This window comes from Leuresthes tenuis, unplaced genomic scaffold (genome assembly GCF_036924035.1).
Source record: "Leuresthes tenuis unplaced genomic scaffold, fLeuTen1.0.hap1 SCAF_1, whole genome shotgun sequence".
In the NCBI taxonomy this organism is placed as follows: Eukaryota; Metazoa; Chordata; class Actinopteri; order Atheriniformes; family Atherinopsidae; genus Leuresthes; species Leuresthes tenuis.
In genome coordinates, this window is record NW_027325355.1 from 24,222,729 (window position 1) to 24,247,062 (window position 24,334).

Sequence of the window (24,334 nt, forward strand, 5' to 3'; positions counted from 1 at the left end):
GTCCTGGAAATCACTGCATGGACCCAGGAACACTTCCAGGAATCACTGTCTGTGAGCACAGCTCACTGTAACACCCACAGATGCAGGTTAAAGCTCCATCAGCCAGAGAAGAAGCCACATGTGAACCTGTTGAACCACATCCTAAATATATTCCAACAGCACAGCTTCATGGTAAAAGACCTGCCTGAAATCCAGATGTTTCACCACCTGAAAACATTTAGACTCAGGACTGCTGAGCAGCTAGAATCCTCTTTCATAGCAGCTGGTCTCCTCAGTTCCAGATGTTTACAGATGTTGTTAAAAGAAGAGGGGAATCATGGACCTGTCCTGACTTTTATGAGACGTGTTGCTGCCCTCAGATTGAAGATGAGCTGATATTTATCATGAAATAGAAAAATGTTTCACATGCAATGTTTTATATTTATTTGCCAAACATGGATTTTTGTTTTAATTTCTGCATTTTAAACAGTGTCCCAACTTTTTAGAGGATTGGATTTATAATAAAAGAAGCATCTAACATGTAAAGATGTCCGAAAATAGCAACAATTTAATCTCTATCACGCTTTACCACGTTTGTTTTTGTCCTAGAAGATGAATAAGTGGCCTCTGGAGGGCAGTAAAACACATTATTTGCCACAATGTGCCATAAATCTCATGACAAACAATCAACTTGCCCTGGCAGACTCTTTAATTTATTGCAGGTGCAATTAAAATACCCCGACTGCAGGATTTCAATTTAAGGTGGAAGAAATACTTACTTTAGAAATGAGTAAATCAAACTATCTAAAAATTACTGATTTAATTTACAGGAAAACAGGCAGAGACACCCTAAACCAAGTAGATTGAAACCATGAAATGGAAGTGAAAAGGAGAGAATGAAGGAGCGGTGCTACAGAGAGCAACCAGAATATAAAAAGATCATTTAAACGATTTATCCAGCTGGTGTATGCGAGGGAGGTCATGTCAGAAGGTGAATGACTTTCTGATGGATTTTGGGGGAAATTTGGTGTAATTAAGAACTAATTTGGACTGTACATCTCTGAAGAAAACGCTGAATGTTCAGTTGGAAAAGACAGATGCGCTTTGAAAGCCATGTACACAGGTCTACATTTGACTGATTGTGCAGTGTGTGATTCAGCTGCTGATACATCATTTAAAAAAATTGGATGATTTTCAGAACCAGGCTTTACCATCGATTACAGGTGCAATTAAAACAACTCCTACAGCAGCATTACAAGCTGAGGCAGGATAAATACCCTTAGAAATTAGAAGAATTCTGTTTTCTCTAAATTACTGGATCAAGATCATTCCACAGAGTGCATTAAAATCATGTTTGGAAGTGGAAAGGTGGGAGAATAAGAGTTTTTGATGGACAGTACAGCAGAGAGCAGCCAAATAAGAAAACAAGGACAAAAGCTTTGTTTATAACTGTAATACTGTTCAGGGTTAAATCAAGTAATTCAAAGTGGGGAAATAATAAATCAAGAGAGATCTTTAAAGTTTGTAAACTTTATTTAATGGTCACTGACAGAAAAACAGAGTTAAAAATCATTATCAGGAATAAAATGAAGAAAAGATGGCAAAAACAATGGGAAGAAGAAAGGAGATGATGATGTTTTTTACAGAATTCAAAGGAAAGTGGGCAAAGAGAGTTGTGCAGAAGGAAAAAGAGGATATGAAATGATAATATCAGGACTTAGACTTAGAACATGTAAGGGTTCACTGTGGGAAAAATTAGATAGAAAGAACACAAAATTCTCAGGGAGGTCGTAGTGCAGGTTGACCAGCTGGTGGCGGTAAAGCGCCAGAACGTTGTTTACCAACCGCCGGAAGCACCGAAAGAAGAAGAACAAAAGACGCCATCTTTGAAATTCTGAGGAGGTGTGCGGCGGTTGAGCCTATGTGCAAACAATTTGAGCAAAGTCTGGGATATAAACATAATAGTACGAAAAACGGCATGGCTAACCGAAATATGCAACAAGCGAGGATGCCGAGCAATAATTCTCCTCAACCGGCGAAACGCGGGACTGACTCCCCGGCCTCGGAGCAGACGACGGCGAACAAAGACAGCCCAGCGCCGCCGCCTCAGCAGTCTCCCTCGGCCGAGCAAACGGAAGGAGCCGGGGAGGGAAGCGGGGAAGGCCCGTCAGAAATGACTCTCGATATTGCGAGTTTTCGAAAGCCCGGTGAGAAAACGTTCACCCAGCGCTCTCGCCTCTTCGTGGGCAGTCTGCCGCTGGATCTCTCGGAGGAGGAATTCAAAAACATGTTTGCTAAATATGGGAACATTAGCGAAGTGTTCATCAACAGAGACCGCGGGTTTGGCTTCATCCGCCTGGTACGTCCCGATAAATCACTCTAATAAGTAGTTTTAACCGGCGCTTTTGCGACAGAAATACTGCCAATGTCTTTTGTGTGTCGTCTGAAATGTTAAAAATGAGCTGGTTGGCATTAAATAGCATTATAACGCCACACTTTAAGCGTGTTTAATTCGGCTTTTTAATTGGAAATAAATGATCAAATCACATATATGATACAACTGAAAAACAAACGTTTCATTTAATATCTGAATATTCCGGTTTTGTAAAAAAAACATACCTAAAAACGTTAATGAAATTGTTGAAATATTTTTGTAATTTGAGTTTTCAAATGATGAAAATATGTTATGATGGACAGTCTTTTCTGATATTACAGTTAAAAAAATAATAGTTATTTATCAGTCAGGTTCCAACTTCCTGGTTCTGATCAGCTGTGCAGGAAGGAGCCTCATCATGGACCTGATGTTTCAGCTTCCACCATAAACTTTAACTCAGATGGAGATCCAGACTGTTTTCTGTTCATGTCGTTGAGTTGATTCGTCTTCCTGAAGGAAAGTCTGAACTCTCTTTGTTCTGTGATGTATTATCATCCTGGAAATGAGCTCAGCATCATCAAACCTCCTTCTGATTGATGACATTTAAAGAAAAAGTGTCTCAGAGTCCACCTGAACACTCACAGCAGAGGTGATGGCTGCCATCTCCTCTGGTCCTCTCCCTGACATCAGCCCATATCCTCAGTGATGCTGGAAATCAGCTGCTTTTCTTCAGTCACTCATCTTTCTATGTTTCATTGGACCAAACTAGAGCTCCAGCATCGTCTCCTTGGTGATTCATCTCTGAACATCACTTCCATCCAACCATCCACAGACCGTGGCTGCTTCTCTTCAGCCGCTGGGAGCTGCTTTTCTTCTCTTTAGGTGTTACTGATGCTTCATATTTGGCTTTTCTGGATGGAAATCCCATTTCATTCCACTCGTTTCTTACAGTTCACTCACAAACCTCCTGTTTTTCATCTCTTTTCTGACTCTTTGACAAAACTTTCAATCTTCCAGTTTTGTTTACTCTTGCTCCAAATGTTAAACTCGGCTGACTGAGAACAACCAACATCTTTTGTCAGACTCTGAGCTGAATTATGAATCCTTTCTATTGTTTCCACTGACAGCTCTCTTCTTGGGGCCACGTTTCCTGTTAATCAGGCTGCAACAGCTCGTTAAGCTCTGCCTGCACATTCTTAATTAATTTACATATAAAAATATGTGGGATTTACTCAATGATCCATCATTTCTGTCCTCTTTTGATTTTAATAAAGTTTTTTGAAGTGGTTCTTTTTACCAAGAAAGAATGTAAACAAAATTAAGGAATCAAAGTAAACGCCCTCAAAGTGTGGTGATGTCATCGTTGTTGTAGGTTCCTCGTGAGTTTCCTCCTTCTGACGGTTGCAGTGTCACACTGCAAAAATAATGCAGCCTTTTCATGCATTTTGTGTCAGAGTTGATCATTTACTGAGTCCGAATCATTTCCTCCTGCCGTTCCCTGATGTGCGTCGGCATCCCTTGTGTTTCAGGAAACGCGGACACTGGCAGAGATTGCCAAAGCTGAGCTGGACGGCACCGTTTTGAATAATCGGCAGATCAGGATCCGCTTTGCTACACACGGCGCTGCCCTCACAGTCCGCAATCTGCTGCCAGCAGTGACGAATGAGCTGCTGGAACAGGTAGAGCCAACAAGTGCACGTCTCTCCGTTTCACTTTACTGCTGATTTCTACTTTCTGAAAATCTCCTTGGATCCGCAGGCGTTTTCTCAGTTTGGGCCGGTGGAGCGGGCGATTGTGGTGACGGATGACCGCGGCCGACCCACCGGAAGAGGAATTGTGGAGTTTGCAAACAAAGTAGCTGCTCGTAAAGCTTTGGAGCGCTGCACAGAGGGAGCGCTGCTGCTGACCACGTAAGAGCCCTGAGATGAAGGAGTTTAATAGATTCAAAACACTGATGCTGATGAGTTTTATTTATTTTATCTGTCTCCAGAGTCTCATCTGAAAAGCCTTCGTTGGGATTTGAATATAAAATCTGGGTTTTTCATGATGATGAACCACTTTATATCCAATAACAGTAGTGATACCACAGAGTGAGTAAGAAAGAGCGCTCCACACTGACTTTAAAGCAGTAAAAATGGCAGCTTCCTCACAAAGAGAAGCAGCGCTTACAGAATATTTAATGAATTTGTGCTTTTTCATCTCGGCCGCATTAATGATGAATTATTCAGCCATGAACAAGTTTCTGTTTCATTTTAAAAGGAAAATGTCAGAATATAATGTTGCTTTATAAGGAAAAAATCACCATGTTAAACTGTTTAAACGCAGAGACCGAATATTTCCCCCCTGCTTTAAAATAAAGCATCAGTTTGTCATTTCTTTTGGCCGAACTGTCGGATCATCGCTGCATTCATCAGGAATGACCTTCAGGTGAAATAATTGTTGATGTGTTGAGCTGCATGTTGGCAGAGTCACTTCCACTGAGTCAGATGTGTGTTTCCTCTGCAGCGTGGTTGGATGTTCTGAGTTTCAGTCTCTTCTGCAGACCGATGGCTTGATTCCTGCTGCAGAAACAGTTCTGCAGAGTTTAGCAGTTTGTGGTTTGTTGGACCACAGCGCTCCTTTCTTTTCAGTATCTGTACCTGGTTGTGATCTATTCACGTTGGAATGAGAATCTTCTTCTCATGGATTCAGGATCACAGGTCTGAATGCTGAGTCACATTATCTTGGCATGCATACACCTTTACTGTTATGTAACATCCGACTGGAGGATATCAGGAGCCTTGTCTCCAGAAGTCGGCTCATTATGATCAACCTTGAGCTTGTGCTGTTTTTGTGTGTTTTTGCTCCAGCTCAGATAAACGTATAAAAGCAGAACCGCTGTTGTTGACTGGCATCGCAGGAGAGCTTCAGAGCTCTTTGTGAATGGGTTGGGATGCTGTTTAAGCAGCTTTATTATTAAAAAGCACTGCAGTCCCTCACTGTTACCTCTGAGCACCTCGTTCCAGCTGTCTGTCTGATACAAACAATACCGTCTTCCTGATATTTTCTCTGCCAGCTCGTCTCTCACGCTTCCCGTGACGATCAAGGAAAGTAGTTTAAACTCCAGCCACCTTTCTGTGTTTTAGTCCTGCTCTGCATCCTGCACGTCTCTTTAACTCATCTGGACTCGTGGTCTTATCCCAGGCATTGCTTGGGCTTTGGGAAGCATCAGCCGCTGCTTCCACATGCTTAGAACTCTTCCGTTGGCATGGTTACGCATGGCAACAAGTAGCCAGAGTTGCCAGCAGAAATGATCCCAGCAACGCAGCTTTTTAAGGCATCAGTGGCTTCACCGAATCTAAAGCTACAGAGATGCAATATGTCCAGAGCTGCTGGAATAATGTAGATATACATCAAACTATCCGTCAGTATATTCTTCTTGTTTTCATCCGATGTAAACGCATTATGTGGCTATTCTCAGATATTAGTTAGTAAGGTCACACGGTTTCGGGCTTCTTCTCTTACAGCCCTTGTTTTGGGCTTATTTTCAGGTGGTTGAGGAACCTGAGTAATGCTCTGTGTTTTGAGAGAAGATGGATTAATTAAAGGGGAACTCTGGTATTTTTAAAGCTAGACCTTATTTCTGGCATGAAATACCTTCATCTACTCACTGAGAACAGTTTGGTGAAAGTCGGCGTCCTTCAGAAGATATTTAGATAACTGGAGATCCATATAACGGAGTGAACGGGGCTTAGAGGATGCAGCCTCTAAATAAGGCATTATCTGTCTTTATTTCACCAATACTTTAAGAAGAATGAATGGATGAACGTGTGCTATAGCTCTGTTAGCTCATAGCTGCTGTGTTGTTGTTATTGGCGGCTATCGGGGGGGATTATAGAGGGCTTTCTACACACTTAAACAATAAATGGGAATAAGAAAAGGATATCTATCTTCAACTAATCTAAATACCATAGTGGAAATATAATCTTATGTACAATAAGGTCAGAAGGTGGAATATTGGTGTGCCTGTTGAAACATTCACTGATGTGGCATCAGCTGATGTGAGCGGCGCTTTTATCACAGTTTTATCCCGTCTCTCTTCAGCACACCCTGTCCAGCCATCGTGGAGCCTTTGGAGCACATGGATGACGAAGATGGCCTGCCTGAAAAGCTGCTGCAGAAAACTCCAAAGTGCTACAAGTGAGTGAAATTCTGCTTTTTGAGTCCCGCTGAAACACAAAGACTCAGACTCTCCTGTGGTTTTTGACGCTGTTGTAGACAACGGCACCTGTAGATTTCCACCTTTGTGTTTCAGGGAGCGAGAGCAGCCGCCACGCTTCGCCCAGCCAGGGACGTTCGAGTTCGAATACTCGTCTCGCTGGAAAGCTCTTGACGAGATGGAGAAACAGCAACGAGAGCAAGTGGACAGAAACATTAAAGAGGCCAAAGAGAAACTGGAAGCTGAGCTGGAATCAGCCAAACATGAACATCAGCTCATGTTGATGAGACAAGGTGTGGAGCTGCTTTCACTCTGATTTCAGCTGCCTTCTCCTGTCCTTCTGCCATTCCTCCATCCCTTATGTGGTCTTCCCTGTTCTCCTCAGATCTGATGAGACGTCAGGAGGAGCTGAGGAGGTTAGAGGAGCTTCGAAACCAGGAGCTGCAGAGACGAAAGCAGATAGAGATGAGGTGCGTCTCCTTTTCCTGGGCCTGGACAGAATAAGAGGGCTCGTAATCATCATTCGGTTTAAATCACCGCCCTTTAAAGCTAATTGTATTGAACGGTCTTGTCATTTTTGCTAAATTGCTGTCATTTACTGAGTAACTTTGAGTTTTGTGTCCAGTTAGTGACACGGATCTAAATAAAGTGACGACCACTTATCTTTAGTCTGCTTTGAAGTTGCTTATCCAGCTAATCAGGCTCGTGTTGTCTTTGATTGGTGCAATTTCTCTCTTAATTGTCTGTCTTTAGACACGAGGAGGAGAGGAGGAGGAGAGAGGAGGAGATGATGAGACACAGAGAGCAGGATGACCCGAGACGCCAGCCCGATGGCTTCAAGCCGAACTACCTGGAAAACGTGAGTACGGCCGACGCATGCATGTTCAGACACACTTTTTCAGTTACTTTATGTGAATATCTTAATAAATACTTACAAAAACACACAATTAGGAGTCAAACAGAACAGAAACGAGCCGGTTGTCTAATTTCAACATCACATTAGCTCAAGTTTTTAAAAGAAATGTTCTTAAAATAAAATCTAAATTCACAAAAACAAAGTGACTTTAAGCTTTAGTTTGCAGCTGACTGTTATCCTTCAACAGTCCTGCCGTGTTCTGCTCTTTAAATGGTCTTTATGTTGCCTCAATCCACCTTTTTAATATTTAATTTAACCGCTCAAAAACTGCTGCTGTGAATCTGATGTATTTCTTCGACTTATTGGGTAAAAATGTGCCATCATGTGCAGGATTTCCATTCACCGGTGAAGGAAATCTGAAGTGATCACTCAAAACGTTACGACACGAGTGTAATTTGTTCCATTAATGATGCAAACAGGCTGTTTCCTGAGCACCAACAGAGACCGCAGCAGCCGATGTGTCCACAGCTTTGACCATCAGGGTAAAATGCTCATTTATTAGCACAAAACATCATTTGAACTGTGAGTTGAGAGGAAGACTGAGTGGAAATGTGTTAGCTTTGGTGCTTCTTTTAATGCCTAAACACATGTTCTGCTCAGTGGACACGAACAGCGGTTACTGTCACACAATCAGAAGGAAAAGTGTCTAAAGTTTGGGACCATTTCAAACAAAAGAGAAGGTACTGTCCCATTAGCTTCCCATGATAGCACAACATCAACGCTACATCATCTCAGCACAAAGCAGCCGGTTCACATTCGTATTTTAATGGGAATCAGTCGGCTTGTTCGCAGAGTATCTTTCTTAAAAAAAACAACAACTTGTGTTTCTTGAGTTGGACCGAAAGTGGCTCATTTCTGTTGAAATGTCTCCAGAGCTACCAAATAGCTAGCACCAGAGCTAGCCATTCGAGCTACGCTAATATGGCACTTTTTGTTCTTTTGACGAGCATTTTAATAGTTACATTTGTTGCGTTTTCTGTTAAATAAACCAATGAATGGTTGTCTTTTTTCTCCTATTTCCTACCCGATTACTGGATTAATAGATAGAATACTGGATTACTTCGACCTTGCTTTCCATCCTGCTTTACCGTGGACGTGTGTGTAGCACATCTTCGCAGCCTCTCTTTCTGTCGTAGACTTGTGTTACATCAGAAACACTGGGCTTGTTGCGTCTGCCACATGCAACATTTCATCTTTTCCAGACTCTTTAAGCAGCTTGTTTTTCTTCAAACTTCCTGCTCATGCAGCCAATTTTACCAAGTAGAAGAAACAACGTACATAACAGCAGTTTCTATGCTAAAGGCAGCAGCCCTGCAGCTGAATGTGGTGATGTGTTCATAGGAAAGTAGCTGAAGAGTAGGTCAGCGTAACTGAATTTATTGAATCCCCCTCCCCAGCTCTAAAATAATCGTTGCGGTGGGCTTTTATAAGATTTCTTCTGGAGTTTTATATCTGGAAGGATATTTGTCAGACACCAGAGTTTGTTTGCCTTCTCAGTCATTTTGACCTTTGCCTGCTCAGAGTCGATTTAAGTCGTTTCCATTTGCCCTGATGTGCAGGTTAAAGAAAAAAGGAAAAAAAAACCACCTCAGCCAGAGTTTAATTACATTTTTGTGCATTTGTTGAAGTTTCTTTGATTTATTTGGTTCCCATTCACCTTTTCTTAGTCACATTTTCTGGATGCAGATCAGAAACAGCAATGCGGACGATGGGCTTCCTGTGTCATTTTCAGTATATTAGCTTTTCCATTAGCTTAGCATCACAACGAGCGTTTTCATCTTAACCAAAGTACGGGCGTGTATATAAGGAAATACCTTCATCCATATCATGTTTTAAAGAGGTGATTGGTGTGACCTGCATAACAGATTTTGACTGTAAACAGCAGCTGCACTCAATTCAGATTTATTTATAAAGCACCAAATCTCAACAAAAGGCCAGAGATACGGTCCAATTCAAGCCACTGTGCAGTAAATCCCAGGAAGCCTGTCCGAGTTGTTCGATAAGCCCAAACATGCTGAAAGCTTCGGCTACAGTATATTTTGATTTGTTTTATATGTTTGACACTGTAAAAAAAGATGTCTAATTCAGCCATTATTGGTACACATTGCACTGATGAAAAGGGTTTAAATTGAGCCATCTGAGAGAAGTTCTGACTCTCATTTGATTGTCTTAAAAGCAAATCAAGGTTTCTGAGGCTTCATTGCTCTGCTGTAGATTTAAAGGGATTTTACATCTTGATGGCTCCAGTTAAGGTGCTCATAGTCGGCACATTATTACTCTACTGATGTGCATTGTTTCTGATTTGCTGCTGCTGGATGTGTAAGTGTGTAATTTAGATTTTGAACTTGTCATAAGAACATCATCTGGGCCTGTGTCCACAAGGGATGCAACGGTACTCGGTAAAATATTGAACCGTTGGGTAGGGGTGGGCGATATGACGATATTAGATGGATTATCAGAGATCGTGGGATCAATTCTATAAATTGCAGCTCTATGCTGATGCACCTGACCAACCAATCACAGCGAATTACAGGCAGTGACGCTCTTTCTTACCCGCCTCCTTGTTTGTGTGTGTAGCCACATGGAGAGTCACTGCTGAAAGCCTCCATTATCTGGAATTGGTTTGGACTTTCAGCAACTGATCAAGTGCAAGCAAATGTAAAAAAAATTGTCTTTATGCATAAAACGCTTCCCGAAACTGAACTGAAACCGTGGCCCAAAAGCCAAGGTGCATACCGTGGGTTTCCTGTACCGTTGCACCTCTAGTGTCCACGCAGCGTTTTCCTCTGTTAGAAAGGTGCTGACAGGGCACTTATTTGGTGGCCGTCATCAGAACAACTCTATGATGCAGCTTCATCCTTCTGCTTTGCATTTATTATCTGTTTAGCACCGCTTGTCGTCGTGTTTCCAAGGGATGAGCTTGTCACGTCTGAGTCTGACAGCTGTACTGCAGGGAGAGGTGGATGTGTGACACAATGGAGTTTGGTTACAGGCCTTTTTGGATTTTTGTTTTAGTACGACTCCTTTCAAAGGCTTGGCACAACAGTGTTGTTGTTATTGGCGGCTATCAGGGGCTTATAGAGGGCTTTCTACACACTCGTCTACTGGGATTACTCCGGTAAGAACGTCCATCGTACTCAAAGTTGTCGTCCACGTCGTCAAAATCTGATAAATATCCTGCCATGTTGCACAAAACTATGAGCAGCAAACTCTGTGTGAAGTTAGCCGACTGTCACAGAGCACGCAGTGAATAAACTGTGCTGCAGGGGGGCGTGTCGATGATGTCATCCCAGTAGCTGAGTGTGTAGAAAGCCTGTAGAAACGACCTAGAAATAAGGTCTAGGTTTAAAAATACTGGAGTTCCCCTTTAAGAAAGCCGTGTGGCTGCGTGCTACTCTCTGTTATATATTATATATCTTTCTCCTTCCAGGCTGTAAAACTCTCAGCCTCTCTCAGCTGGTGGTTTTCACACTGTACTGAAAATCGGAGCCTTTTTTAATGTTATGCCACTAATTACAGGATCATTGTGACAGTGTGCTTGGTCTTGTGTGAGCTTTGAAAAAATACCTTTTTATATGCATTTCCAGCCAAGTTTTCATTGCTTTGGTCTGAGAAGGTTCATCAGTTTGTAACGAGACTTCAGGAACCTGTTCATACTACTGGAGGACATCCTCCCTTCTTCTTCTTCTTGTTTTTTGGAGCGACTTATGTTAGACTTTTAGTCTTCTTCTTTAACATCTAGATTCTAGAGCATCTAGAACTCAAATACACCGTGGGACAAAATTAAAAACTTGGTCAGTCGCTGGCCAGCCTTGATATTTATTTTCAAAAATGTCTTCAATTGAGGAAGTTTTTCCTTCTCTTCAGATATAACAATTAACTTTTTCATGTGGAAACAAACTCGAGCTTTGCTTAAACATTGATTCTGGAACAAGCAAAGCTTAATTATTTAAACACATGAAATCAAATAAAAGACATCTGTGGTATTCATTTCTGAAATTGAATGTTGAATAAAACTTATGTCCTTTTCTCTACTTGTAGCATTCTGAGTTCAATTTCAATGGTAACCTTTTTCACAGGCCACCAATAATAATAATAACAACAACAATAACTTTTTGTGAACAGATATTCTGCTTCCAACGTGTCCAGAAAGTGCCTGTTTTCCATCTTTTGTTTGTTAGGGCTGGGTATTGTTAAGAATCTCACGATTCGATTCGATTTCAATTCTTTAGGTCACGATTCGATTTCAATTCTTTAGGTCACGATTCGATTCTATATCAATTCTTTAGGTCACGATTCGATTCTATATCAATTCTTTAGGTCACTATTCGATTCGATATCAATTCCTTAGGTCACTATTCGATTCGATATCAATTCCTTAGGTCACTATTCGATTCGATATCAATTCCTTAGGTCACTATTCGATTCGATATCAATTCTTTAGGTCACTATTCGATTCTATGTCAATTCTTTAGGTCACTATTCGATTCGCTATCAATTCCTTAGGTCACTATTCGATTCGATATCAATTCTTTAGGTCACGATTCGATTCTATATCAATCCTTTAGGTCACGATTCGATTCTATATCAATTCCTTAGGCCACGATTCGTTTCGATTTCAATTCTTTAGGTCACTATTCGATTCAATTTCAATTCTTTAGATCACTATTTGATTCGATATCAATTTAGATCACGATTCGATTCTATATCAATTCCTTAGGTCACGATTTGATTCGCTTTCAATTCTTTAGATCACGATTCGATTCTATATCAATTCCTTAGGTCACGATTCGATTTCAATTCTTTAGGTCACTATTCGATTCGATTTCAATTCTTTAGGTCGCGATTCGATTCGATTTCAATTCTTTAGGTCACGATTCGATTCGATATCAATCGATACAATGCACGGACAGAACCTGGCTGTTGTGTTGCGTTTGTTTTGAATCGGCGGATTTAGCGATGGGTTGCTGCAGAACATCTTCATGGTGGTTTCGCAGGTTTGTCGTGTTGCTACAGTATTTCAGAACCGCCTGGCAAAGTTTGCACAACACCTCACTTTTATCTCTTTCCTGTGTTACACGTGAATACAAACTTAATCCGTCTGCTTTCAGGTTTGAAGGCGCTGGCTTAACGCTGCTGCTACTCACTCCGGTCGCCATATTGTTATGGTTTGGTCTAGTGCAGCCCCTGTCCGTACAGGGTGAATCACTCGAGGGTGTTGCTCACAGCGCCCCCCACTGGCCAGGGACTTGAATTGACTCAGAAGATTGCTGAATTGATATTGAATTGCAGGGAAAAGAATCGCGATACGTTGCTGAATCAATATTTTTACCCACACCTAGTACTTGTGGGTACTGAGTGATGCAGCATTAGCGGTGCTAATACCGGAGCTAATACCGGCATGCCAGCTCTAGTTGACATTTGGTATCATCTCTCGGGACAAATATAATTACACTGCGGGCCTGAGTTTGACATCTATGACTTAGAGGGATGATTGTCCCAGACTGTGTGTGTGGTGATTGGCTAATATCCACTCAAACTAGATATTTATCTTTCTTTTAAGGAATACTGTTTTTCTCTTTAACTTTATGTTGGAGGAAACTTTGACCTGGGAAGTTTGGTCGTAGTTATGTTTTCAAAGTGTTATCAAAACCCCATTTTTTTCCCATCAGTTTCTGGGGAATAAGTCAGATTTTGTGAAGGTCGTGGTATATGGAGCAGATATTTAACAGAGGGATTCTAACATGATTTTGACTCGTCTGCCTGGAGGATCCAGTCAGAGATAAAAACACCTTAAAGGGGAACTCTGGTATTTTTAAACCGTATATAATGGAGCTTAGAGGATGCAGCCTCTAAATAAGGCATTATCTGTCTTTATTTCACCAATACTTTAAGAAGAATGAATGAATGAACGTGTGCTATAGCTCTGTTAGCTCATAGCTGCTGTTATGTGGCTACTTGCAGCTATAGGAGAGCTAACGGAGGGATTTCTATAGAGGCTGCATCGTCTAAGCCCCGTTAACTCCGTTATATGGATCTCAAGTTATCTAAATATCTTCTGAAGGACGCCGACTTTCACCAAACTGCTCTCGTGAGTAGATGAACGTATTTCATGCCAGAAATAAGGTCCAGGTTTAAAAATACCGGAGTTCCCCTTTAAGTTCCCCTTTAAGTTACTCTATGTTGTCCTTCACAGCTCCTTTTCTCATCCTGACAACCATACATGGGACTTCTCTTTAAACAACTCACCTGTTTAAACTGTGTCAAGGTTGGAAGTTATGCATAATTAAAGAGCTGACCTATTTTAGTGACAGATGAGTCCCTCCGCTGTTCCCCGTTGTGTCCTTCGAGTCTTTGTCAGATCTATCCCCAACACGCCACTTCTGGCTGCAAAAACCAGCGATGGTGGAGGCCAAATGACAAACCAAAGCTTTACTTTTGATGCTTTTAATCGATTTGTTTTTCTTCATATTCTTGATGTTTAGACCTCTTCTCGGACTCTACATTTTTAATTTCACATCACAAATGCACGTGGAAATGGCTGCCAACTGTCCTCATAATCAAAAGTACAGAAGAAGTAGTTATTTGATGGTCAGTCTTATCGATATTTATGGATAGTTTCAAACATTTCTGTTTTATATTTTAAATGAAAATGGTTCCTTGTGGTGTTGTGTGTCTGTAAAGTTTGTGTTACTCTTTAATTTAACCTCACAAACAGCGATTTTACTGCCTACAGCACTTAAAACTCATTATAACCCCAAATGTAGACTTTAAAAAAGGGTCCATTGTGATAAGATTTGTTGTTACTCTTACTTTGTTTCATACATTTGTTTATCTTGATGCTTCTCACAACTGTTTGTCCATGTAATTGCTTAACTTTCTCATACCAATGTGTTTCTAGTTTGCCTATTTAGGATGGATTGTTGTTAAACTGACTCCCAGAGTGTAAGTTATGGTATTTGCTGCCATCTAGTGCTGCACCCCAGCGATCACTGTTAGTTATTTGTTAGATTAAGTGCCTCATCACATTTTAAGCACATCTGCTTTGTTGTCCCACCATTGGTTGTCTTTTTTCCTGTAAGATGGCAGCACTTTATGCTTTTAGAAGGTAAGTATAAAATGAATGCACTTATTCAGCTGCTGCAGTGACATGCAACTCATTCCCCGCTTCTTTTGTCCTCACTTATATCGTATATATTTGCTGGATGAGTGAGCAGTTACACACTTCTGTGCTGTGATATTTCATGAAGTGCAACTTGATTTATGGTGATAATGTTTTAAAAATAATGTGATCATCGAATCTCCTTCTGCCTTAGAGTGAGAGGACTGTGGTAGCGAAGCTATAACTCATGTTTGTGTGTGAATGAAATGCACGAGAGCTTGTGTTGGAGGACGATGATGCAGCTTCTCTGTATTTGTGTGTGGACACGGACACACAAGTTATCTGCCAGGACAGCATCTATGAGCAGATTAAACACGTAGAACCTGTGACATGCACTCACTTTATCCTCCTCCTACTATTTATCTCTCTTATCTTTTTGTCTTGCTGTGTTTTGATAGTAAACTCAGAGCCATGATGCAGGGACTTTTTATTTTCCGTATGTTAACTTCAGTTCATTCTTAGCATTTCAGGCATCTGTTTGGCCGGTGATTTAAGTTTATTTGAGCCATGTCACATGAATAATCTTCCTATTCTTGCTTTCTTTGCTGTGGATGGATGAATGGATGGATGGATGCTTTGTCACCAACAACCTGATTATTCTGGGTTTAGACTCAAAGTTTTGAACCACAGCTCCAGCGCTCATGTGGGGAATCTGTCTCCACCACCTATTCTAATGTATACAAGTGCACTGATGTGTTTTGAAATTTTGCATTCATCTTCCTGTCCGTGAAGTTGAACAAATCTTACGGGCTCTCATACACCAAACTGAAGAGGCTCTGACAGACCCGCTTCTTTTCTGCTCAATGTCTGGACCGAAAGAGGAGCTTCTGAAGGCCACATCCAGCTGACTCAAAAAGATGAACCGTGTAGATTTAAGAAAGAAAGTGCTGGACTTCCTTCAGTTTCTTCTGCACATGTCCTTGTTTTTGTGAAAAGTTGCTTGTTTTGGTGAGATGAAGATGGACCCGAATGTGAATGAAAAACTTGCTTCCGCCCCGCTCCTCGTGCTGTCATTTCATAGCAGCCAATCAGAGTGATCTCTTGTGATGGACCCGACTTCTGAGGTTGAAGTTGGACACCTAACAAAAAAAAAATGGTGTAAGGCAGACTTTTTTTGCACGCTCTGCCTCTCTTTGCTCTGACATAACAAGGAAACACAGCAGAGAATATAGGGTAGAGAGGTTGACCCCATACAGATCTGCATTAAACACACAACTGATGGCGACCTTACTGTATTCATGCAGCATGAAGTGAGCCAGGAACTAGCTGGACTCAAGTTTTATACCATTACAATTGGTCAATAAAAGTGAGCCAACCAGAGAGAACTGGGAGTCTGCTTTAAAGTTATCAGTCAGTTTCCTGGGGAAGACTCTAGTTTATTTCTCTCTCTGAAGTAAACTCTCCTGCACTGAAACCCTGATCAGTCGGTGTGGTTATTTGCTGCTCTTTAGAAGCTTTTTACCTTTTAGGACTGCAGTTATTGCTTTAAAGAAGCCTTTCTGCAGAATCTTCTTGTTTTACACAACACCGAAACACGGCTGCTCAGTCAGAGACGAGGGCAGCAGACGCTCACAGGCATCCCGATGTTCCTGACGGCCGAGCCGATCGTCAGCTTTGGTGTATAAGAGTCCTAAGACTTGACATGCCGAGTTATTACTCAGCTTTGGACATATTTCGACTCTGTGAGGGGAAAAGGGATTTGACCTTGTAAGACCTTCATTACGTCTGTATGCAAATTAGTTTTAGCATCTTCTACCCGTGAATTGAGACCACCAGCATGACATAAAAAGGTTTTGCCAGGTTGCAAGATGTGAGGAAGTGTTAAAGCTAAACCTGAAGTCCACCTTTTCTAATCCAGATGAGTAAAACTATGATGTGTAAGGTAATATTGCCCTCAGCTGTCCGCTGAAGGATTGTATTTTAGCAGTTTTGTTCTGAAGGATCTTCTCCACTTCTTTCAGAGAGAACAGGAAATGAGAGTGGGTGAACTGGGCCCTCGTGGAGCCGTTAATATAGGAGGTATGGGCATGTTTGTGTAGGTGAAATATGTTCATGTATCACTTTTGTCTTGCATCCCCAGTGCCTCATGTTGAACATGTAGTTCTTGTGTTTTAACATCTTTTTTTTTCTTCTTTCACTTGGGATGCAATGCAAAAGACAAGTAAACCATATACCCACTGCAGTTTACAGTATACTAACCAAATATAAAATGTATTGATTGAGGTTTGCTTGTTGGGGTGGGGATTTATAGATGGAGAACCATTGGGCCCCTGAGCTCTCATCCTCAGCTGTGTGCAGATTCAACGGTTCAGTCAGTTCAGTCGATCCTAAAGATGGTCAACAGGGATTCAACATCTAAGTTATATAGAAGGAAATTATTAGGGTTTAAATACTGTGAACAATGTCGTCTGCTAAGTGCAGGATGAGAGGCCGGGGACTTCGTCTGTGATGTTATAAACCGAACAAATTCTGACTCTTCATAAAACGACTATGACCCAGGATTGCACATCACCTTTACAGTGAAATGTCTCGTCTGTGTTGACTTCTTGGCAAACATCGGTAGAGTTCTGTGTCAACAGTGTTTGTAATGTGATATTTGTCTTATCTGTCATTTTTTCAACCACTTTGTTTAACTTTTTATGCTTTTTCTGTGCCTTAAACTTCCAGTTATCAGTGTAGGTTAATGAAGTCATAAATGTTTGGGATATCGTGAAATTTCAGAGTCAAAACGTGTGATGCGGCGAGCTTGAAAGAAAACTTATAACTTATAAATCTGGGCAAATAATCTCATTTGCTCGAGCAGTGACTGGTTGCTTTGGTGCCATCTCGGCCAGTCATGCATGTCCTAATCTTGTGAGTATTACGACTCAGCAGAACCCAAAAAAGGGCCGCTTTAGCATTGCTAAAGATCAAAAAACGCTTAAAAGTGAGACGGTGCCGTCGCATTTGTTGATGCAACTTCTTCTAAAACTATTCCTGCTGTGTTGCTGGGACATTTTCTCAGTTTAGGAAGCACGGCGAGTACTGTGCGCCTAAAAGACGAGTATAAATGATTATGGCGCCCAATAGAAGTCCCGATTTGCTCCCAAAATGAAAAATGTGGTGATAACTGCAACATCGGGCCGTACTTGATACAGGTGCAAGAGTAGCACAAAGAGCCTCTTCTGCTGGGAGTGAGATCATTTTTAAAAGCAAAGGCGATAGTTTTTGTGACAAACGAAGGAATAAATCCAAGACAACGGAAGGAAGCACATTTCAGATTTAACCGACCATCATCAGGCTAAAAGTTCTTATAAATCAGAGGCCATTGTGAATAAGAAGAAGCTGTCCAGCCAATCATAGTCCTCCAAATATCACAGAATCACATAAATACGACACATAATTACAGCATTTTTACTATATTCCAATTACTTTAAATAATATCTATAAAAGATCCCTGTATCTCATTAGGGATACATCCGTTGTAAGTGGGAGCAACAGCTCAAAGAAAGTCCACACTGGTAAATAATGACCAGAACTGACATTTTTACCTATCTACAAAATTAAGAAATTCTTTAAAGCAACTCTAGAAAAGTTTGTGACCCTTAAAACTATGTGCGTTTGACTTATTTAGACTTTTTAATGCACATTTCCAGGCCTGAAACTGCAGAGATACAAATTTGGTATCAACATGGTTTTTCTTTACAATCTTTAGACCTTTTTTTTGGGCTTCTGATGGCGTAAACGTTGCCTCTTCAACATGACAACAAATTCATGTGTATGGCTGTGCGTGCGCAGTGCTCACACAGAGATTTGTTTAATAACAGCGGTATTCTACCCCACAACTGTAGGGGGAGCCAAAGAGCAAAAAAATAGCTAAATTCTCCAGTGGGACATTAAGGAACGAGCATTAACCTTGATGATTGTGTTGCGTTGAACAAAAAGGCAGTTTAGCATCTAGTCCACCGAAACCAATGGAGAACAATCAAAAACTGAACTGTAATGCAAGTGTGGAGCTTAAGCTCCAATAACTCTGATTTTGAGTCAGAACACTATTAAATAAGTTTTGTATTTGGTTAAATTTCTACATGTTATTGCTTTATAGTTGTCCCTCACCATTGGTTGCCTAGCTACTTCAGTCTGATGACTCCAGGAAGTGATTTTGCGTTACTCGGCCAAGGCGTGAGTTGCTTCTTTGGTGGGATGGGTCCTTCCAAGTCACGTCCTTCTTGGCCAGGAACGAGTCATTTCTTACATTTACTGGAACAGGTTTAACAAGTGGGCAGAATTATATCGATGTTCTCATCATCGGTTAAACCCAAAACAACTGACAAATGGCCATTAAATGGCCACCTAAATCTATCCTGGTATTCTAAATGAACACGTTACAATGTTATGAACTTTATGGTCACAATAAATACAGAGAAGACAAACTTGGTGACATTTAATTTCGAATTGCGTTGATCCATCTTTTGTCTTTGGCATCTTGGACGTGTGCATAGGATTTCGGGTGTTTTGACTATACAGGGGACACACAGAAGCATCCGTAGATGGACTTAAATCTTTGAAGGCAGCTTGACTTTGGAACAGTCCTTTGGTGAGATCTGAATGCAAAGTTTACCAGAAACAGCAGCTTCTAAGGATTCTTCCTTGATTTTTGATACATATACCGTATTTTTTGGACCATACGGTTCACTTAAAATCCTTTTAATTTTGTCAAAAATCGACAGTGTGCCTTAAAATGCGGTGTGCCTAATGTATGGATTAATTCTGGTTGTGCTTTCTGACCTAAAACCGATTTTATGTGGTGTACAGCGCTCAAACATATGTCAAAATGTTTTAGTACGACCTTGCTAAGCTACGAAGCTGCACTGCTTGATGCATTGAGCATTACAGGCCACCGTAGTCACGAGCCACGCAGAGTAATACGATCTGTGCTTCAACATTAAGGTGTGTGCATTCATTCATTTTCTATATCTGCTGCCCTAAAAATGGCTCCTGTTAAAGGGGAACTCCGGTATTTTTAAACCTTGACCTTATTTCTGGCATGAAATACGTTCATCTACTCACAGAGAACAGTTTGGTGAAAGTCGGCGTCCTTTGGAAGATATTTAGATAACTGGAGATCCATATAACGGAGTGAACGGGGCTTAGAGGAACGAACGTGTACTATTGCTCTGTTAAATGAGCTGTGCTGCAGCTGCGGGCGTCGATGACATCATCCCAGTAGACGAGTGTGTAGAAAGCCCTCTATAAGCCCCCCGATAGCCGCCAATAACAACAACACAGCAGCTATGAGCTAACAGAGCTATAGCACACGTTCATTCATTCATTCTTCTTAAAGTATTGGTGAAATAAAGACAGATAATGCCTTATTTAGAGGCTGCATCCTCTAAGCCCCGTTCACTCCGTTATATGGATCTCCAGTTATCTAAATATCTTCTGAAGGACGCCGACTTTCACCAAACTGTTCTCGGTGAGCAGATGAACGTATTTCATGCCAGAAATAAGGTCCGGGTTTAAAAATACCGGAGTTCCCCTTTAAGAGACATGCTTACGAAGCAGATTTCAAACTCAATGCTATCAGTCACACAGTACAACAAGTGAGTTGAATAAAGTTTGACTTTTAACCCGAAAAATACGGTAACCTTATTAGACTTCTGCATATATTCTACACTATTGTTTTTAGCTTAGCAGTCCTTAGGAGTCTGGAGCTCAAACGGAAAAGAGTGAAAAGTGTTCGACCCAGAACCGATCAGGACTCATCTATAATTTAAAGCCAGTTGTGATAATATTTCCACTTCTGAACTCAGTTTAAAAGTTTGCCGTCCTGTTAAAAATCATCTGTTGGTTGCATCTGGGTTACCTTTTAAAATCAAATGAAGGATTACTGTCCTGTTGCTCTCTGCACATATGACGCCACCCTGTGACCACAGAGGCTTTCTACGCTGTAGGAGCTTAATAAGGAGTCTGGGACGACCCACCTAACCATTTAAAACATGTTCCCAAGCCTGTTGGGTTTGGGTTTGAATGGACCTGTGGACCTTTTTATTACTATTACGTCTAATTTAAAACACTTGACAGTCTTTGTTCTAAACTTATGGGAATATGTGTTGACATTACTGCAATATGATTGTAAAGTTGTACATGTGGCTATAATATATCTACCTAAAATATTTAGTTTGAAATATTTTTATTCATTCGTTTTTATTCATAAGTCGGTTGTAGTCTACAGGTGTAGATGATGGAGATTGACTGATGCGGACATATGGAATTACACTGAATGTTGCACGTTATCTAGTGTTCAGTCCTGAGGGTGTTTCCTGACACTATAGTATGGAGGACCAAAGCTGCCATAATCCTAAATAAATAGAAAAATATATAAATGGCTCAGCAAGTTTATAGGATGATAAATGTGACTAAAATTGAATTAAAAAATGATTTGTGCTAAAATAGGTTAATAGAATGTGATATAAAAAAATGCTGCTTTAATTTTACACTATATCCATTTCAGCTTGATATTGTAATTTTTTTTACTTTACAACTCAGTTTTCAGCTTTATTTATTTTTTTGATTGGAATATATTTTATTTCTTTCGTTATTAATTTGTTGGTGTTGTATTTTCCTTTGCATTGTATTGATCTATTAATTCCCTACATATTATTTATTTCTTTATTTTGATTTCACCATACATTAAATTAAATTTTTATACTCATTTTATACCCATTTATTTCCATGGTTTATTTTTACATTCCGCTGGAGTCTTTACACTCTTGTATGCATTTCTGCTTCATCATGTAAATGAGGGGGCGGTCCTTCAGTTTGTGTCATGGATTCAGCTTTTCACCCATTGGTTGACTGCTCAGATAGTTTGAAAGTGGTAAAAATTGTGCTTCCGGTACAGGTGGTTGATTAATTCAACAGGCAGTTTGGTTAATTAGGATCAATAACTGGTCGGCTTAAAATATGCCAGTTGTCTAAAAAGGTTGAGCGAAAATATAAGCTGTGTAACTAACTACATTTAGGCCGTTATTCTGCATGAAACTCCTCCCCCTCATTTGCATAATGAAGCAGTAATGCATTCAGGAATCTTACATCGGAGACAGGAAAATAAAAAGGAGATAAATGGGCTTTGGGTACTGAAAATATACATACATATAAAAGAAACTAAATACACAAATTAATAAAGAATATATGGTGAATTAAAAATAAAATAAGGAATCTTGGGGAATAAATAGATCATTATGATGTAAGAAAATAGTACAGAAATAAATACAGGAAGTTGAATAAAACTGAAAACTGTGTTAACTTAAATGAATAGCGATGTTACTAACATTCTGTACGATTAGTTTCGCATAAGTTAATTCATCACTTATTTTAGGAGCATTGGTCATCATGTGAACTTGATTATATAGCCATTTATGAGTTTTTGTATTTATTTCAGGTCATGGTCGATTCAGTCCTCAGTATTTCCTGAAACCAGAGGATGAGCTTCTTTTTGTTACACCCAATAACATGTGATAAAGTGTTCTAACGATTTAAATCCATTTTACTTTCTCTCCATTAAGCTCTAATTGGATTAAAGATGTGCAGCTCAAGTTGATTTGTGCGCTGACTTGACTTTTGTTGAACCTTCCCCTCACGGTTTCATACAGCTTTCTAACTTCTACTCTACATTCCCTGCAGTTAAGGTGATGTGCAATCCAGTCGTTGGGTATAAAAGGGATGTGGACATTGTCACATGGCCTCAAATATTAGTTTCTATTATTAATCTGTTATTCTGCTCTGCGTCATACATCTATTCATTCTTTCTGTTAAAGCTTTCTATTCTACTTCTTCTGTATCATTCTGAAACAACTGTGAACAGTTTTGAAGTAACGTTGGTTTTTGGTTGTCAGAGTCACTTATAAAAACTAAAGTTTGGTCATGGAATGGAATTTAACCACAAACTGGGGAGTTGGGCGTTTCGTGTAGCTGTATTTAAAAGAATAAACGTGATAAATGTCTCATCTTGTCACTTCACAAACTGTACGTGACATTTTCAGGGATGCATGGATTATTTATTTTTTTTTATACAAAATGAAATGCACAAACTTAAGTTCTCTTTTATCTGATATCCACATTATTTAGCAAAATAACCCAACAGAAAAACGTCTTAGAATGTCCAAATCTAACGTGGGAACTCATGACAACATTGATATACCATCATTCTGTTCGCTCTCCTTTTAGTTGTACTCGACAGTTTATCAGAATATGTCAATAAAGTTGTTTTCCTCTCGAGTTTACCCTCCAACTATTGAAATTTTGATCTTATTAACCTTATAAACATTCATTTTTGGATCTTTGGTGACCCCTAAGTTTACCCCTTATTGTCACCATAAAATCAGGTTAAAATGAAACGTCTCAACAACCGTTGAAATTCTTGGAAGATAGAATTGTAATTTTGGGTCAGTTAAAGGGGAACTCCGGTATTTCTAAACCTCGACCTTATTTCTGGCATGAAATACGTTCATCTACTCACCGAGAACAGTTTGAAGAAAGAAAATATTTAGATTCCCCGAGATCCATATAACGGAGAGAACGGGGCTTAGAGGATGCAGCCTCTAAATAAGGCATTATCTGTCTTTATTTCACCAATACTTTAAGAAGAATGAATGAATGAACGTGTGCTATAGCTCTGTTAGCTCATAGCTGCTGTGTTGTTGTTATTGGCGGCTATCGGGGGGCTTATAGAGGGCTTTCTACACACTCGTCTGCTGGGATGACGTCATCGACGCGCGCTCAAAGTTACTCAAAGTTGTCGTCCATGTTGCACAAAACTATCAGCAGCAAACTCTGTGTGAAGTTAGCCGACTGTCACAGAGCACGGAGTGAATAAACTGTGCTGCAGGGGGGCGTCGATGACGTCATCCCAGTAGACAAAGTGTGTAGAAAGCCCTCTATAAGCCCCCCGATAGCCGCCAATAACAACAACACAGCAGCTATGAGCTAACGGAGCTATGAGCTAACAGAGCTATGAGCTACCAGAGCTATAGCACACATTCATTCATTCATTCTTCTTAAAGTATTGGTGAAATAAAGACAGATAATGCCTTATTTAGAGGCTGCATCCTCTAAGCCCCGTTCACTCCGTTATATGGATCTCCAGTTATCTAAATATCTTCCGAAGGACGCCGACTTTCACCAAACTGTTCTCGGTGAGTAGATGAACGTATTTCATGCCAGATATAAGGTCCAGGTTTAAAAATACCGGAGCTCCCCTTCCAATCCCGTTGCATCCCTGATCATTGTAGCTTCCGACTAAAAGCCAACGTTAACTTTTAAGTCAGTTAGAATAGCTCTACCGTTAAACTACCGTTGAGTCCGCGATGATTGCATTAATGACACTGAGCTGCTGTGTGATCAAACGATGCTCCGTTGTTTTGCGATGTAGATGGCTATAACCAGGCCTCTGCGGGGCCCAGTGCTAACCAGGGTCAAATGATGGGCATGAGTGGAAGGGGAGGAGCCATTGGCCCCGAGGGAACAGCAAATATTGGGACACCATTGATGTCAGAGAATGGAGCCATGGTAATGTATTTGGAGTCTGTCAATGAGTACAGTCGAGTACCATAAACCTCAAACGCTTTTCTCATAGCACTTACTGGCAGAACTTCGCCTCAAATGGTACACTGCCTGAAACTCTGTTAAACATTTGGCTTTTCAAGAGTTTCTATGCAAATCTGT

At 40.5% G+C, this 24,334-nt stretch overlaps 1 protein-coding gene across 3 annotated transcripts in view; it reads left to right on the plus strand.

The window, feature by feature from the left end:
* The first annotated feature begins 1,854 nt into the window (after positions 1-1,854).
* pspc1 (paraspeckle component 1) overlaps positions 1,855-24,334 on the plus strand; it is a 32,485-nt gene continuing 10,005 nt past the window's right edge. For 2 of the 3 annotated variants that reach the window (XM_072371661.1, XM_072371581.1), the window contains exons 1-7: positions 1,855-2,338; positions 3,883-4,032; positions 4,112-4,263; positions 6,437-6,532; positions 6,648-6,844; positions 6,937-7,021; positions 7,305-7,410. In XM_072371661.1, the coding sequence (XP_072227762.1) occupies positions 1,901-2,338; positions 3,883-4,032; positions 4,112-4,263; positions 6,437-6,532; positions 6,648-6,844; positions 6,937-7,021; positions 7,305-7,410 (1,224 nt within the window). In that variant the 5' untranslated portion in view covers positions 1,855-1,900. Of the gene's footprint in view, positions 2,339-3,882; positions 4,033-4,111; positions 4,264-6,436; positions 6,533-6,647; positions 6,845-6,936; positions 7,022-7,304; positions 7,411-16,590; positions 16,649-24,041; positions 24,179-24,334 lie in introns of all 3 variants that reach the window. The other variant, XM_072371524.1, reaches the window with a different exon arrangement.